At 42.5% G+C, this 17,800-nt stretch overlaps 1 protein-coding gene across 2 annotated transcripts in view; it reads right to left on the bottom strand.

Moving 5' to 3' along the window:
- TH (tyrosine hydroxylase) overlaps positions 1–16,451 on the bottom strand; it is a 36,272-nt gene extending 19,821 nt beyond the window's left edge. For both annotated transcript variants that reach the window (XM_045014815.1, XM_045014817.1), the window contains exons 1-4: positions 16,344–16,451; positions 8,757–8,975; positions 2,473–2,647; positions 932–1,020 (exon numbers count right to left, since the gene is read on the bottom strand). In XM_045014815.1, coding sequence (XP_044870750.1) covers positions 932–1,020; positions 2,473–2,647; positions 8,757–8,975; positions 16,344–16,433 — 573 coding nt within the window. In that variant the 5' untranslated portion in view covers positions 16,434–16,451. The remainder of the gene's footprint in view (positions 1–931; positions 1,021–2,472; positions 2,648–8,756; positions 8,976–16,343) is intronic.
- Between the last annotated feature and the right edge of the window lie 1,349 nt (positions 16,452–17,800).

Below are 17,800 nucleotides of genomic sequence, written 5' to 3'. Positions count from 1 at the left end.
ACAGAAAACAAGTGTTTAAGTTAATTAACATTTCATACAGGAAAGTTCTCTCATTTCCCGCACTACCGCGCACACGCTTATATATAGGCCCTATAGTGGTGGAAATATACACACTCACGTATTAGCAGTTAGCAACTGCCCCTCGTTACAACAGAGGCCCCTCCTTTCATACCCATAGGTAACTCCTTTCCCCATCTCAAAGTGAGAGCTTTGTATTCTCCTTCTAGGTGGAGGAATTGGGCCCTGCCCCAATCCAATGTATGTCCTGTCTATTCATTTTGTGAGAAGCCAGGTCCTTCAAGCCAAACACAAGACATCTCTACTCCGTCTCTGGGAAGCCAATTCTGAAACAGAACCAGTTAAAATTTGGGCTAGATAGCCACGAAAATTTCCTCAGAAGTGAGATCTTTTGGACTGAGGAATAATCTCCTTAGGAATGTAGTAGAAGCCCCATCTCTTGATCAAACTAGACTAGACAAAGCACCGAGGAATGCAGTATCCTGCAGGAACTAAACCTGTGCTGGCTAAAGGGAGATAGGCAAGGTGGGATTACAAGTAGAGCTAGGCCAGAAATGGTTTTCTCATCCTAGGAAAATGTTTGACATTTTAAAACGTTTTCCTTTCCCAATTTGGATGAAAAGTCAGAATCTTAAAAATATTCATGAGCTGACTATCCCACAAAAGTTTTAGTTTGAGTCTATCAAAACAGTTCCTTTTGATTTTGATCTTTTTGTATTTTAACATTTTATAAACAAAAACGGACCCTTTCCTGAAAACAGTTATGATTTTGCAGAATCAACATTTTCTGATAGAAAAACATTTTATCAAAAAATTCCCAACCAGTTCCAATCACCGGTGCTTTCCATTTCTCTGTTTCTGTTGGAAGACACATGGCTGGAAAGTGAGGATACGTCTGTATGCACCAACTCACCGGGTGATCCAAATCCAAGTCTGGGTCAAACTTGGTGACCAAGTGGTGACACTTGTCCAGTTCAGAGATTTTTCTTGGAAACCAGTAAACTGTAAAGAGAAATAAGACCATAGAAGTGAACCCTGAGCTAAGTATATCTCATGCTAAGTGGAGGAGATAAGGTCATAGCACACACATGACCTGATGTGGCACATGCATAAACACATGACCACGTCCATTCCAAATTATTTAATTGCACATGACACCACTGTGCTTCAATGGCTATGCTCCATGACTGCCCATGATCTCTTCCTATGGTACAACTATCCCACAGCCAGACATAATAAAGTGACCTCCATCACATGAGCAAACATGACTTTCCTTTCAACCTCCCAGCACAATGATATTTTCTGATACTAGGAAACCACCTGGAAAAAAAACTGGCTTTCACTCATAGCAGCTTCACCCTCCCAAGGGTAAAATAATACATGGTCACTGTAAGACACTAGAATCCTGCGTGACTCCCCCACACCTCTGACTGCTTCTGTTGATGAAGCTCAGGTACATCAAGGATTAGGTGGTAAGGGAATATATCCATTTTACCTGCCTTCCCAGGCTTGTATGTACATCATCCAATGACTTGGACCAGGCTATTCACCTGCATCGCTAGCTCAGAGAGAGATGATGCAGCACTGATCAGCTAACACTGAAGGGATGGAATTACAAGGAATGCAGGGAGATAATAATGGCCCCAGATTAGCAGGGTGATACCCAGACCCCAGGCACATGATCTTCTGACACCAGGTATAGTAAGGAAAGCCTCCATGACTGATCATCATCCCCATCATCAGCTCTCCTTTCTCTTTGTATCTGTTGGGCACATTTAGCCAGAGTTGTTCCCTATCTACCCCAAATATAAAGTCTGAGACAATATCATGTTTAAATCACTAGCCAATTTTTGGAGTGCTGGCATCTCACCAGGAAAAAATTAAAGCTCTTATTGACTTTTCCTGATGAACTTCCAGGGCTACCTTACCCTTATCACCCCCTAATAGCTGCTCCAGGAATCAAAGCTGGGAGGAAGAGAGAAATCCTCTGACCTTAGTGATGTATCAAAGTAGAATTATTGCTCAACTAGAAAGGATTCATTTTACTAATCCTTAGAGACACGCAATTGGTCACTAATGTCTCACTGGTGTAGAAAGAGCACCCTTCAACCACGCGTGGGGTTACTGACACATGGGTAGAAAGGTCAGAAATGTAAAATAGACAACTAGCTAGAATAAGCAGGGTGGAAGCTGTACTGTACTAGGTATTAGGCATTACATTTCTAATCCTGTTGCTATTTGGACCTGGAAGAAGGAATCTGACATCTCTTGAAAAGGGAGAAGGTGAGAGAAAAGATGGGATCTGAGTAGCTTGCTGGGAGGAATATTCTAGTCTAGTCTAGTCTATTCAGATCCCTGGCATGAGAGTGCTGAAATCCCCATGCCACAGTTTCTAAAGTTCAATCTTCATGTTAGACTTGGAAGAAGAAAAAAAAACAGCTACAAGTTCCTTACACTTGTCTTCCTTGGTGCTTCTCACATCTTCTGACACCCTTCTGATGGAGCTCATGAGAGTGCTGACATCGGAGCTATGGACTTCACACCGTACAAAATATTCCAGCTCAGTGGTCCCTGCCCGAGGCTTCCTGCTGGGCCTTGTCTCCAGGTGGTGGATTTTAGCTTCAAATGTCTTTAGAGGGTGGAAGAGGGGAAAGATATAATATAAAAATACAGGCTCTGGTAACACTGCATTGCAAACTTTCAAACGGGGTGAAATTAAAGTGAAGAAAGTCCAGAAACACAAACTCTTTCCAGGATGCCTGCAGGGTAGGAGCATGGGTATTTCTGATCCTGAGCTAGGAACTCCTGAAATCAGAACAGGACACTTTCCTGTTAATTCCATCCCTTTCGTATACTGTAACGTGAGTAGGTTGAAATTCTATGACTGAAACATTTTCCCATTACAAAATGCCATTAAATCTTAATGGACATTTTCTGCAAGATTAAACCACATTTTGTAATGTCAAAAATTTTGCGCAAGAAAATGTGAACCATGGTGACATATTTTTCAATTCTCCAATTGGGAAAATGAAAATGAGAAAAATTATTTTGAAACAAAATGTCTCATTTTGAAATGGTGATTTGAAACAAATTTTGTTTCAATTTAAAATGTCAAAAATTAGCATTTCCTATTTGAAATTTTCAGAATTTTTTAAACTAACTTTTTCTCTATTTTGGCTTTTCACTCTGACACAGGTAAAAAGTAATTTCTAAATGGAGGCATTTCCTGTACATGGAATATTGCCCTCCTCAAACTGTTCTAATTGTTATCAAAGTGATGAGGCATCAATGTCAGTCAAGAGTCACAAGCTCTCAGCTCAGAGTGTGCAAACGAATAGCTGCAATTTGTTGTAGTTGCAGAACCTTATTACTTATGTTGAACAGCTGCAGTACACATAAGGAAGTGACATTCCACCAATACCTCTCTTAATATCTCTCAAATGCCTATTATGGGTGTGGATTTCAGCCACTATTACCCAAAAGGAAGCAAAACACGAAGTGAGGAGTTTCAGAGTAGCAGCCGTGAGCTTTAGCTCACGAAAGCGCATGCTAAAATAAATTTGTTAGTCTTTAAGGTGCCATGAAGTGAGGAGGTAGCTTTCATCTACCAGGCAGTGTCAGTCCTATGCACTGGCCAAGGTGCTGAAATAAAGACAGTGAAGAAACTGTCAATGCTATACATCATTTATGAGTCATCTTTTCTCTCTGAAGGAGCTACAGGGTCAAACACACTGAGTCGCTCTCTCTTTCCAACACACAGGCAGTTTTTCATGCATTACACCCATCTCCTCTGAATTCCTTAAGGATCTCATACCACAGCTACTGTATCTCAGTCAAGGAAATTCCTTTACAGATTCTTGTCAAAAAAGCTATCAACATCTCTAAAAAGTAATATTAAGAACCACCACCTTGGTCCTTTCTCACCACCCATACGAGCCAGCAGGTCTACATGCTACTTCCACTGTCTTCCCATCCCCTCTTAGCCAGGAAGCAATATTCTCACTCTAATCTCCAGCATGTTAACAAGTTGTGATACTGCTTGGCCATTGGGCTGGCTCACAGAGCATTGTGATTGGTTTAGCTTCCCTTCCAATACCTTGACTCCCGCTACATGGTAGATCTAATAAGTAACTTCCTTCAGTTCCATTTTGAATTAATTACTAGACACTTATGAAATTATAAATACCTGGAAAGGTTCCTCCTTTGTCTCCTGGTATCTTTATTATCCAACAAAGGGAAGGCAGCAGCATCATGAGAGATCAGCCAGTGTTCATGCTGCCATTGGAACATCTTGCTTCTTGAGAAGAATTGGAACTTGGCCTCATGCCCTACCCTACAATCTCAGTGACAGAGCTAGGTGTGCTGCTGGGAACATCTTGCGGTGTATTGGAGAATCCCAAAGCACCCACTACGAGATTCCCAACAACAGGTATAAACTGGCATAACTTCATTGAAGCTAAATGGAACTAAGATGAGTTACACTAGGTGCGGATCATTCTAATTATTTTATTAAACATGAAAGAGAGACCCCAAAAGTCAGACATCTTAACAGAGTTTAACTAGCTTATGAATTAGTCTGTTTCTCACTAGCAGCACTCAAGTGGCCCATTTTCTCTGCTGTCTCCAGACTAACTGAATGCAGGTGCAAGCTAGAATTTTAACTCAAGCTATCACATTTTTTTGCTTATTCCCCAGCATTTGGCTATAGGAAAACAGGCTTCATTTTAGAACATGTGCTGAAATGATTGATTCAGATGGAATAAAGGAGCCCAAAGAGTTAAAGGTGTTAACATGACCCTGGAACTCTCCAACATTAAACAGTTTTCAACAGTTTGGTATTTATTAAAGTTACAGAAAAGAAAGAGAAAGAGGTAAACCATCAGAAATTTTAAGTATTAAGTAAGGCTTTTATTCTAACATCCATTGTTCCCTTTCCCTTTAGAAGTAATGAGTCTTTAGAAGGGAAAAAAAAGCCTTCTCTGAGAGTCATTTAGATGCTATGATAGGTGGCAATATCTGTCCTTCTGAGGAAAAGAGCAGAAGTTAGTTGGGCTCTAGCTGTTACTGCTTTGGTTGTCAAAGTCTGATCTTGCTTCCTTTCAGACAAAACAAAATGGACACAAGTAAAAGGGGGGAGAAAAAAGAACAGCAAAGATAGAAAATGCAGCTTTGTCTCTGGTGTTTAATCTTACTTGTGTCCTTACTGAGTGGGGGAAAAACCAAGCACAGCATATGGTCTTATTAGCTACTTCAAGACCCGGGAAACTTGTACTAACATCTGGCTGTCCCAGGCATTACTTTTAGCTTCCTTTCTGATCACAGGCTTACAGCAGTGGCGAAAAAAAAACAAGTTTGACCAGCCAAACCAGACTCTGATTAGACAGAAGGAAAAAATCTGGAAGCAGATGGGGTGGCTCTGGGGAGGCTGGTGCCATGACCAAGAAGATTTCACCTCTAGGTCACAGGATTGAGTCAAACCTCAGATTGGTAACAACTGAGAGTTAATCTGATTGCTGTTGAATGACCTATGTGAAATGAGTTTGGTGGCCTCAGTCCTGCGGACAGGGCTGGTGCAACCAGGTGTTAGGATTCGGGGGGTGGCATTTTCTTCGGTGGCAGCCGGATCTTTGGCCGCCCCAGTCGCTGCCGGCATTTAGGCAGAGGGAGCTGGGGCAGAGGAGCACGGGGAGGGCTGCCTGCAGCAAGTAAAGGGGGGAGGCACACGGGAATTCCCCGCCCCAGCTCACCCCTGCCTTGCCTCCTCCCTGAGCACGCCGTGGCTGCCTCACTTCTCCTGCCTCCCAGGCTTGCGGCGCCTAAGCTGATTGGCACCGCAAGCCTGGGAGGCAGGACAAGTGAAGCAGTGATGGCATGCTCAGGGAGGAGGCGGAGCAGGGGTGAGATGCTTCACTTCTCCCGCCTCCAAGGCTTGTGGCACCAATCAGCTTAGGTGCCACAAGCCTGGGAAGCGGGAGAAGTGAAGCAGCGATGGCATGCTCGGGGTGGAGGCGGAGCTGGAGTGAGCTGGGGTGGGGGTGGGGGGTGCCTCAGGGTGGAGGGTGAGGGAGCTGCCGCAAGGGGGGCACCATGTGGGGGGGGGGTGCCTCAGGGTGGGGGCTCAGGGACGGGGGAGGGCGCAAGGTGGAAGTTTTGCCTAGGGCACGAAACATCCTTGCACCGGCCCTGCCTCCAGACAGATGTTGATTTCATCACACTTACTTCCACAACTGGCATCTCAGTGGGGAATGACTACTGAAATAATATCAGTCCTAGAGGTGGTCCCTCCAGCTAGGGCAAAGGGAAAGGGTAGAAGGATGCTATGGGAAGCTTGCTCTGCAGCTGCCCATGCTGTACTTGAGCACTGCTTGGTCTCCAGGGATATCAATTTGGCATCTTTCACCAGCAATTAATTCACTCAGAGATAAAGAGTGGAGAAGGGGGGTTGGCCCTTTGCATCCACAGGAGGGTTCTGATATTTTCCCTGATGCAAGGGAAATCTGGCCCTTGCAAACCCACTTCTCTGGGTGATGACCCAGTCTTTTCCGAATCTCTGAGTTCTTCAGTAGAGGAAGGGGTGTGATTTTTAGTTAATCAGAGGCAGAACAAGGAGAAGGATCGGAGGCAATGTCACGAATAAATTCAATTTAGGACCATGTTTTTAAATGTACCTACCTCTATTACATTGTTCCCCAATAATCAATACCTTAGCATTAATCTGACAGCTCTGATTGCATTATCTATGCGTTGGCTGCATGCAACGCATACAGCAGAGTGAAACCAGCCTCCCTGCAGCCTGTTTCATGATGAGGCAAATGTCATTACACCCGTCTGTTTTCATATCTTGTACCTGCATTGCCAGAGGGATCTGAGAAATGAATCTTCCCCTGTTGTAACTTGAGATGCTTGTGGCTTTTTAAAAAAAATCCTTCTCTGTGTCAAGCTGAGAGAGCGCTTCGCTGAGAGAACTCCTCATGCAATGAGTAAATTGCCCCAAGAGGAAGCAGGTGCCATTTGAATAAAAGCCACCCTGAGTTCTTGCCTGACTTTTTAAATTGTTCTCTGCTGCCTTGGAATATATATTTTTACACACACACACACAGTTTAAAATAAATATCACCCACATCTACTAAGTGCAGGACCCTGTAAAATTCACAGGATGAGAATCACTTGGCATCTCATACCAGAGAAGTAGTAAATTGCATTTGAAATCTGTTGTTGATGCACTTCTGAGCCTTTTCTGAGAGCCGCAAACTTCCTGGAAAGAGACAGCAACTGTGACCAAGACCAGCAGGGCTCTCAAATGCTTGCCTTGTGGAGCACTTCTGGTCCACAGATCCCACTGCAAAGGCAATATGCTACAGGAACACAGTGTTAAATACTGTAAGTTGGTACATTTCTATCCTGCTTCCACCCATGCTTTCACAAGAGATGCAAGGCCACTTGTGGACATTAAAGATCCCAAACAGCTTTCCATAAGATTAGAGGAGGTGTCCTGATCAAATTTCAGTTTGCGTAATTACTAACTAAACTCTCCCCTCACACACACACACACTCAATTTCAATTGAATATTTTTTTCTTTTCTACGTGTCCTCAGCTGTTTTTCAGTGTTGCTGTGTATTGTTAATGGTGGTCAGGTTTCACCCTCAGAAGTGGCTGCATTTCACTGGGGACTAAGATGTTACACACATACACGCACATACTGACCAAATTCTCCTCTCATTCATACCACCGAAGATGATGGAATTAAACCAATATAAATGAAGAGACAGGCTCATGATTTGTAATCTGCTTTTGAAAATTTCTGCATGAAAAGTACTATATAAATTCAAGTCATTATCTGTTATGACTGGTTAAATAAGCAGCACTTACCTATGTGAGCATCCATCCATGGTACCAATGTCATAGATAAAGCTACTTTTGACTGGGAAAGCCCAATTATTTACCATCTCCCTATGCAATTGTATACAGTGGTAAGAAATGCTGCTTGTCATGGGCATATTCAGGATGCAGTAATGAAGGAAATCAATGCAACTTTTGAAAGTTTATGGATCAAACTCATCCCTGTGGTAAGTAGGTATAACTGATGGGCACTATGCTGATTTATGCCCATGCTGAAGCTGGTCCAGTCACTTTGGCTGAAGTTCAGTGGGGATATGATTCAGAGATGGGCAGAGCCTTGAGCGAGGGGGTGACTGAGGCTATGTGAGGGAGCTGCATGGCTCATCTGCAATCTGTCCAAACTCTGCAGTCTCTGATGTGTTTCAGGGATTGCTATAAAGGTGGACAACAGTTCAGGGTGTGGGTCGTTAGAGAGAACCATGAGAATCAGGGGTGAATACAAATCCACAGTTGTTTATACTTTAGTTGTGCTGGGTACTGGCTCACTCTGGGCAATGTTCAATCAAAGGCAAGCCCAGAGCCTGAATTACAACCACAGCATTGTCAGGCAAGGGGTCTGTCTCATTTGTATTGGTCTCTCTGGGAAAGAGTGTGATAGAGACACCAGTAAATGAATAGAGTGTACTACTTAAGTTAATGTAACCATCAATATTTGAATTCATCCAGTTAAGCCCTGAAGAATTAAATCAATAATTCATACTAGGGAGGCTTTAAACTAGACCCTTATCCAGTTGAATTTTGGTGAGTTGGCAGTGTTCCCCCATGCTACAGTAGCAGACCTTCCACCCACATCAAATGCAGTGTTCATTGAGTGCAGTACAGGAGGTTAGCTGCTCACCTCAAACACTTTAAGTGCATGGGATAGCGATGAAGTCTTCGCTCCCTTAAGCATGAAGAAAAGGTTCAACATGGCCTTCCCATCTTTCTCCTCAAAGACAATTGTTTCTGTGGACTCTGCAGCATCAGTGGCGGTGGCTGCTGCTGCTGCAGCAGCAGCTTCTCTCTCCTTCCTTGCATCTTCGATGAGGCTCTGCCGTCTACCGATGAACCGTGGAGACTGGAAGGAGAGCAGAGTTAAAAAGCAGCAATCTTCTCCTTAAGACAACCGAGGAACAATGGGACTCCCACCACCTGATCCCCATTGTAACATTCCTTCAAGGACTAGCAGAGAACAGCTCTTATTGGAGACAACTAGAGCAATCTGGCTCTGCAAACCTCAGTCTGGGTCCAGGCTCTTTTCAAGGTTCTGAATTTGGCAGCAAGCGTAGTCAGGCAAGAGTGTATTTCTTGTATTACTAAGGTTGAGCTTGGATTTTTGCTATGGGCACTATGGATTCTATTGTTTTCATGTGTTGTTTCATGATAAAGAAGCTTCTTTTAGCGCTTTGAGACACACTGATTTAAACCCTGGCCTCTACTGGAGGCAGAAGTCCGGATCTCACAAATGCCTACTGCAAGGCGCTGACTACCTTCAACTCGCATTAGTTTCACTGGGAATCACAGGTTCCTAATGCCTTAATGGGCTAGTCTCATAGAATAGAATATCAGGGTTGAAAGGGACCTCAGGAGGTCATCTAGTCCAACCCCCTGCTCAAAGCAGGACCAATCGCCAGACAGATTTTTGTCCCAGATCCCTAAATGGCCCCCTTAAGGATTGCACTCACAACCCAGGGTTTAGCAGGCCAATGCTCAAACCACTGAGCTATCCCTCCTCTCATGCTGTGGTAGGTTCCAGTGCAGAGGGAATATGCCAACCCAACCACCTTTTACTTATGATCCTTTTATTCACTGCCATCAAAACCAGATCTTGGGCCCCATTCTCTGTTGATGTAATTGGGCTAGATCCATTTATACCAGTAGAGAAATTGATTTATCCATTTTTGTGTGTGTGTGTCTTATGTGCATTCCCAAACACTGAGGCAGGAGTATGTCTGTGGAGGTTTTTGTCCTGCAAATAGCATCTTTTATAGGCTCCCTTGGTTGTCTTTTTTTTTTTAACACCACTCTTATCAGAAATAATAGTTTCAAATCCATCTGAAATGGCCCTAACTGGATTATAAGAGAGCGAGATGGTCCATCTGTAAACTTCCACCAGGCTTGTGTCTACTGCTTATTATGGGATCATATATTCATGATGTTTTGTTTGATCTAACCGAAAAAGCTGTAAATCCATCCCAGCCACGACTAGTTAACCTGGCCTCAGCACACTGCTGGTAATATACCTCCTTCCCTGGGCAAGATTTGGCAACAGAGTACAAATAGGCTAAGCAACAAAATAAAACCAAACTGAATCTTCACCCCACATTTGAAATGCTCTTTTTTTTGTGCTCCCTGATTGCGGGGAAGAGTAGAGGAAGAAAAGTTGTTTCAGCTATTCTGGCCAGGCTGGAAACAGGAAGCATTGTGAGCTCCTGAGAAAACCTGTTCCCAGCCCAACTTTGCAGGCATAAGAGGTTTGTCTAGTTCAGATAAGATGGTGACAATAACCCAAACTTTTGGGTGCTTTTCCAAATGGAAACTTTTATTTGTATGACAGTAGCACATAGAGGCTCCAACTCAGCTCAGGACCCAATTGTGCTAGACATTTTAAAAGCACAGTAAGAAAGTCCCTACTCTAAAAAAGCTTCCAATCTAGATGGACAAGGCAGACAAAGATTGGGAGAAGTGAAATATTATCCCTATTTTAGAGATATGGAACTGAGGCACAGAGAGCTGAAGTAGCTTGCCCAAGTTTGCACAGGAAATGTGTCACAGAGCAGGAACTGAAACCAGTTCTTCTGAATCCCAACTCAGGATCTCAGACACAAGCCCTTCTTTCCTCTTGTATTGAAAAATCTCTGAACTTTTTGAAGTTTGCCCACCCATAGTTCTTCAGATGTGTTGAATATGCCAACAGGAGGACTAGTAAAGATTAGTCCTGTGTACAATAAACAGTCACTGAATATTTTGCTCCCCTACAGCTGGGTAGATGTGAGCTTCCTTAGGTGGGTAGTAATACTAAAGTCTGGTTTTAAAGCTTTATAAAATCTCTCACTTCCTTTTTCTCCCCAGCTACTCAAGTGCCTTTATTTAATTAGTAGAGCTAGGTGCAAACCTCACTCACCTGTTGAAAAAAGAGTTCTTAACAATTTTGGAAGCATTGACCTTCCATTTGCTCTCATAATAGAGACATTTTCTTTCTCATTGATAATTTGTGGTTTTTTCCTTCAAAAAATTGAACATTTTCTATATCACAATCGGAAGTTTTCAAAATTTAAAAAAAAAACCTTAAAACTGTCAAAAGAATCCTACCATATAACTTATCCTAACCACTCCCCCAAACCTGATGATGAATGATGACAACTGAGCATGACAAAAAGAAGACATGACTTATGAAGAAACACAGAGAAGACTAATACCAAGAGACTAAAACCCAGATGGCTACATTTTTCAGTTAGTTTCCATTGAAAATATTTAAAAAATGTCCATAACTCTCCCAAAAGGTTTTGGGGAAAAATTAAAAAAAAAAAATTCTTGCAAAATTTAAACCAGCTCAACCATTCAACCTTTTTTTGTATTTTTAATTTCCTCTACTTACCCAGGTGTATTTTCTTTTAAAATCATTCATGCATCTTGTATGCAGCCAGTCTCAAAGTTTTCCTCTCACATTTAAAACACACTCATCTTATGAAGTGGGTATTCACCCACAAAAGCTTATGCTCCAATACGCCTGTTAGTCTATAAGGTGCCACAGGACTCTTTGTCGCTTTTTACAGATCCAGACTTACACAGCTACCCCTCTGATATTTTAAACACAAGCGCTTTATAGTTTTCTGTGCCGCATATTTTTATACATCAACCCATGCACCTACCCCCAGTACTTTTTATTATAGATTCCCTTATATGATGATATTTGAAGCCTGTCACACATTTGTTCCTTGCAGTATAAAACACACATGTTTGAACAAACAATCACTGGTTATCTGCATGATCAGGTCCACAATGGGTATGGAGGACATGTGTCCATGTCCAAACAGAAAACTCATCTAATAAATATATTAGGTCTCAATTGAAGAAAGCATCCCCATTTAGGAAGCAGTTAAGCACGAGTTTAAATCCCATCAAAAGTGCTTAAAGTAAATCAAATTAATTTAAACTTCCCATCATAGATGGAACAAACACCCTTGTGCAACACCCACCATCTGTAACAAATCGCCTCCTCAATGGTCCAAGTCAAGCAATGCTTTAACAAAAAGATGCATCTTGCCCTGTGCCCTGAAGTTCAACAAACTTTAGCTTTGGCTGAGTAGATAAAAAGAAAAAGAAGGAAAGAACCGTGCATGACAGATATAAATAACAGAGTCTAATGGACAACTGGAAAGGGCTTTGAAAACATGATCATGTGTTGTATGAAAATCAGAATAGAATAAGCAGATCAGATCATTGATAAACATCCACTTGACACAAGTTGCTTCCATTCGGTGAGTTATGCTGGCGGTCAGTCCCCAACATAATCAGACATTGACACTGCAGCTTTGCTAAAACTTACTACATGACACCTCCTCCTCTGCATGATTAAGGCTGGCTTCACGGATGTGCAGCAGACTGCATTGGATCGAAAGGGAATCAGTTTTGTTTCCCTTCCTCCTTTACATCTGGCTACTAGAAAGAACTGTAGAATCATCCTAGCAGCTGGCAGGCAGTCACCTGAACATTCACCTAGTATGTCTGGGTAAGTTAACAAGATACTAGATTTTGTTTGGGAGGGTCTGGGGGAAGTAATATTTGCCTGCCATCTCCACGGCTTACTCTATTGTCTGTTTGCTAGCTTTCCATCACAATGGTCTCTCTCTCTTTACCCTCCTCCTTGATATTTTTTTTAGAATATTATTTACTCCCAAAGGGGTTAAGTTGTAACTCAGTACAGTTGCAGAGGGTTTTCATTACCAATTGCAAATTAGATACACACAAACAAAATTGATTCCTCTTTCCACACTAACTGTTCTCCCATTAATGCCTGGTTTTTTTAGAAGTCATTGTTGAAAGGTGTGTTTTGAATCAGCTTGCAGATTAGTTCATCTCGTGTATTTTAGAATTCTTACTACAGTAAAAACATTACTTCTGTTCTGTTAAGCATCAGGTTGCTTATTTTGGACTAGATTGTGAATCCATGATTAACAGTTTGTGGTACTTTACTCCTCCAACAGCCCCTTTGAAATTGTGGCAAATCAGCGGGATGACTTGGTGTGAGTAAAGATGCCAGAGTATGGCCTTCTGAGTTTGAGTAACTACAGCAACTTAGCTTTCTCCCTGCTTATAATTTTCAAGAATCTAGGAAACAGAGGATTTTACTTGTTAAGAACATTTACTACAGCCTAGCATAACCGACCAATATGTGTCATTATTTCCTTTTGCCAGTTTAGCTTATTTTGTTCAGGAACTGATATAAACAATATTAGCAAAAGCACTTTTTTGCTGGTATAAGCTGCATCTGCTGTAAGAGAGTTAGACGGTACAGTTATACCGTCAAACCCTTTTTAGTGTAGACAAGGCTTAGATCCTCAATGCTTTGAGACAAGCACTGTCTTTTCGTTCTGTTTTTGTACAGCACCAAGCACAGTAGGGTCCTGGTGCATGATCATCATCATCATAAAGGAGATGCAACAGCTCCTTTAGAACAGAGCAAGTATGTGGGACAGGGAACAGATCACTGCCAGGATGTTAAAACACTGAAACAAGATGACAGCTTGTCCCAGACATACAGGTCCAGATTTTTAAAACTGTATAGATGTTGCTGCGGTCAGCATCACAACACCTAAATGATTCAGGAATTTAAATCTCACTTTCAAAAGGGATTTAGGCACTTAGGAGTCTAAATCCATCAGTTGGCTCTGAGATTTAGACTCTTAAGTGCCTAAATCCCTTTTGAAAAAAAGATTTAGATTCCAGTTAGATGTTGCGATGCTAAGCACAGCAACATCGAAATAGCTTTAAAAATCTGGGCCACACTCAATACATAGCAGAAATGCAGGAGCAGAGACTCAGTTGATATAAATCTGATTAATGAATAATGGGAATGTGGAAACCTTCTGCTAAAGGTGCAGTAAAAAGGATAAACTAAAAAAGAAAAGACAGAGTCTTAAATGGGCATTTCAGATTTGCCATCTGTTATTAAAGCCTAACAATTTCGTTCTGAGCTTTTCCAAATCCCCTTCCCTTCGAAGGCAATGGTGTTTTGAAATAACTTGAAGTCTGATATAAGCTTTTCAGTGCCGAAAGTGGAGTGAAAAAGGTGGGGGGGGGAAGGAGGCTACCATAATCCAGGAGCAGCAGCTTTGGCAAAACAGTACTTAAAATGCTCCCCCCTCCCCCAGCAGTCCGGCTCAATTTTTAAATTAGCCATTTGGGCGGAGGGAGAGAGTCACTAAAAGGGACAAAAGGTGACAATCGAACACAATTTCATTCTGAGCTTTTCTAAACTCTCTTCCCAGGGTGCCATGAAGGAGACAGTATTGCTATCACTAATACACCTGATGAACAAGACCATTCAATGTCACGTTTGTCATTTACAGACTAAATACCCACATGAATTGTATTACAGCACCAAATAAACGCCCCTCCATTGTCATCTCCTGCTGTTCCCATAGACAGAGGGGTGTTCATTTGACTGGCAATCTGGAAAGTGCCAGTGTTCTAAGAGTTCACTACTACGTCCGCCAAAGCACTCTTTTGCTGGAACAAGATGCATCTCTACTAAAAGGGTTCTAAGAGTTAACTACCTTGTCATTCCCTATGTGCCAGTTGGAAAATGCCAAAGTGAGATGTGGAAACTCCCATGGTTTCCCATGATTGCGTATTACAGAAATCATGCTTACCTCTTCATATCCTAACTCTCCTTCCTTTCTTTCCTAGCATGCTACAGTTTCTGGGAAACTTTTTTGTTGTTTGCACAGTAGTTGATTTTACAAAATACACAGCACTGCAAACCGCGGGTGCAAGAGTGGGTCAGCAAAATACAGAGAGCAGAGAATGGAAAGCTCCATCTCCTGCAAATAACATATCAGAAGTCGAATCCAGTTTTACACACAATATTAAACAACAATGATGTATTGGATTAGATGACCTCATCTCTTTTCTTTCCATGTCAAATATTGGTGATTCTGGAAATGTCTTTTCTATCCATGTCTAATATCTGTGGTTCTGGAAAGTGGTAGGAAAGAGGGGAGCTTTAATTTGCGGGGGGACGGGGGAGTTTATGTGGGGAAGCTCTCGTGTGACTCAGCTAGGGAAAAGGTTGTACAGTCACTGCTAGGAAAAGCCGAGGGATATTTAAAACACATATATACGCTACAGTATAGACAAACTCTAAACTTATGTGAAATCCCGATTTTCAATACGTACTCTTTGCACACAGTAAGATCCATTTTAAAAAACTTTACAATCTCCTACCTACCAGTATTTGGGACAAACTACAGAAGGCACTAAATTGAGTTTGCCAAATGCAGGTGCTAATCAAAGTTATCACTTGAGATCCTATAGTGCCCTAACTGTGGGGCATTTGGAAGTTGTTCCAGACAGCTGATTGCCTACTGTAACAGTCAGCCATCTAGCAGAGAGGGAGACTGCCACAAAAAGGGACAAACTATGCATTAAAGGTTTGATCTGACAGGATGCTACATGCCTTATTGTCTCATTGGCTTTAATGTCTCCTAGGGACATCAGTTGACACTAGATGACAAAACTGTTTGTAACTAAAACGCCCTGCATGTGCCTAGTGCCAGGCCAACTGAATCAGTGTATCTGAAACTCACCTGGGCTGGATTCAGATTTTAAAGGTAGTTTAAGACTCAGCAGGAAATATTATTTTCCCCTCACTTATAGTTATATTGCATGTGGGATTGTTCCACACACTGAGCCGATGGTCCTAAATCTCTGTGGGTGGAAGCAGACCCTGCAGTAATTACATAGGAACAGTTAGCAAGTTTGTCTGAATTCCCACCACTTTGTAGCTTCACTGGAAAAAAGACGGACATGCGTTTTCATTCAATTGGCAAAGAAGAACGCTCTTTGGCTTAGTACCGGGAACTTAAAACCTAGATAGTATTTAGATTTTCAAAGTGCAGTTTTACCCTGGAGAATCCTTGTTAGTCTTGTTTTCCCTCTATTGGTCATTCCAATTTAAGAGGGCGGTTTTATTATATTATTAGTTAGGATTATTTGTTTTCTGATATTTATATTTATTGTGTATTAGTTTGTGTGCATGAATTATTTAGGCTGGATTTTATTTATGATTTGCCAACCCTGAGTGCCTAGATGCCTGGGTGCAGTGATGCTTTAGAAATAAAGTTATTCTGTTATTCCATCTAGCTATAGTTACAGTCCCTTGTGCAGCTTTAGCCATTCTGGAGATTACTGGGTGGTGGTGGTGGGGTGGGAGGGTTCTTACCATGATGGCCTCGGCTTGCTTGGAGTCCAGCTCTGACACCGCCCTGCGGAAGCCTTTGGCTGAAGAAGTGGAGGAGTTGGGGGTTGGCATCCTTGCTGTCGTACTGGCTCTGCTCTCAGCTTTGCCTCTCCTTGCCAGGCTTTTATAGGGCAGGTCTGACGTCAAAGACCCTTTCACATCCCCCCTCCCCCTTCCCCACCTCCCTCCCTTTAGCCTGAGGGGGAGAGAAGAGGAGGAGGAGGGGATGTGGAGGAGAAAAACGCTTCTGTCCCATTAAATCTAATTGCTACAAAGATTGCAGACACCCTGCCTCTGCAAACCAGCCATCCGCCCTTCTCCTCCTGCACCCAAAAGCTTTTGCTCTCTGTTTCTCTTTCTCTCCCTCCTTGCAATGGAGTTCATGCCTTGGTCCTGTGTGTTTTATTCTCCCACACTTTCTTCTCCAGTCTGGGCTACGCTGAGCTGAAGTGCTTTGATGCTGTAAGAGAATAAAACCAAGGGAGAAAAAGAGCCAGACCATTCTATCCTTTTTAGTCTGCAGCCCTACAGTAATGTAGACACAATAATAATGAATAATAGAAATGAAATAGGACGTGGCATGCCCACTCTGGACCTGATTCTGAGCTCACATACACCCCCCTGGTGTAAATCAGGAATAACTCTGCTGAAGTCAAAAGGGTCAGCTCTCCAGATGCAGTAAATAGGCACCACTCTCTTGACTTCAGCACTGATTAACACCAGCTGAAGATCTGGCCCAAAGGGGTCAGACTGGTGTAAAACCAGTGTAAATAAGACTAGACTCCTTGGGAAGAAAGGAGGAAGGTTTTTTTTCAAATTCAGAAATCTAATTGGAACAATATGAAAAGGATTCAGGGTTTTGCTCCATTTGGTGTTATTAGTCCAAACCCAATGACTCGAAGATCCATGGAGCTATGACGATTCACGTCAGCTGAGGGGCTGCCTCAGGGATTTGGTGCTGCTACAACTGCCTTTTTCTCTTGGGCAAGACTTATTGGAAACAAGTTCTGATAATTTTAAAAAATGGTGTTAATGCTGTGTGCTGGCTTGCAAGCCTTAAGACTGAGGGCCAGCTAGTGTGAATGGTCATAGCACCATTGAAGTCAATGGCGTTATGTCAATTTGCATTAGCTGAGGATGTGTCCCAGAAACCCACTCTTGTTAATAACATGGACCGCAGCAATGTAAGACTCATGTTATCTCCCTAACAGGCTCCCAACTCTGGCTGGGAGGGACCATCTTCAGTGGAGAGATGATAGGCTACTCTTGATGGCCTATCCGGTCCTTAGCCTCTCTACTAACTGCCAAGTTGGTGTCAGTGGCACTGGTGGTTGCTGTGTCATGGTTGCAGTGATCCCACACTGAGATCTAGACTTAATAAGCCCCGTTTGTAAAGTGCTTGACATCTCTTGGCTGTTACAGTTTTGTTGTTTGTCACC

This window comes from Mauremys mutica, chromosome 4, assembly GCF_020497125.1.
Source record: "Mauremys mutica isolate MM-2020 ecotype Southern chromosome 4, ASM2049712v1, whole genome shotgun sequence".
NCBI classification, from domain to species: domain Eukaryota; kingdom Metazoa; phylum Chordata; order Testudines; family Geoemydidae; genus Mauremys; species Mauremys mutica.
This window is presented reverse-complemented; position numbering and strand designations above follow the sequence as displayed.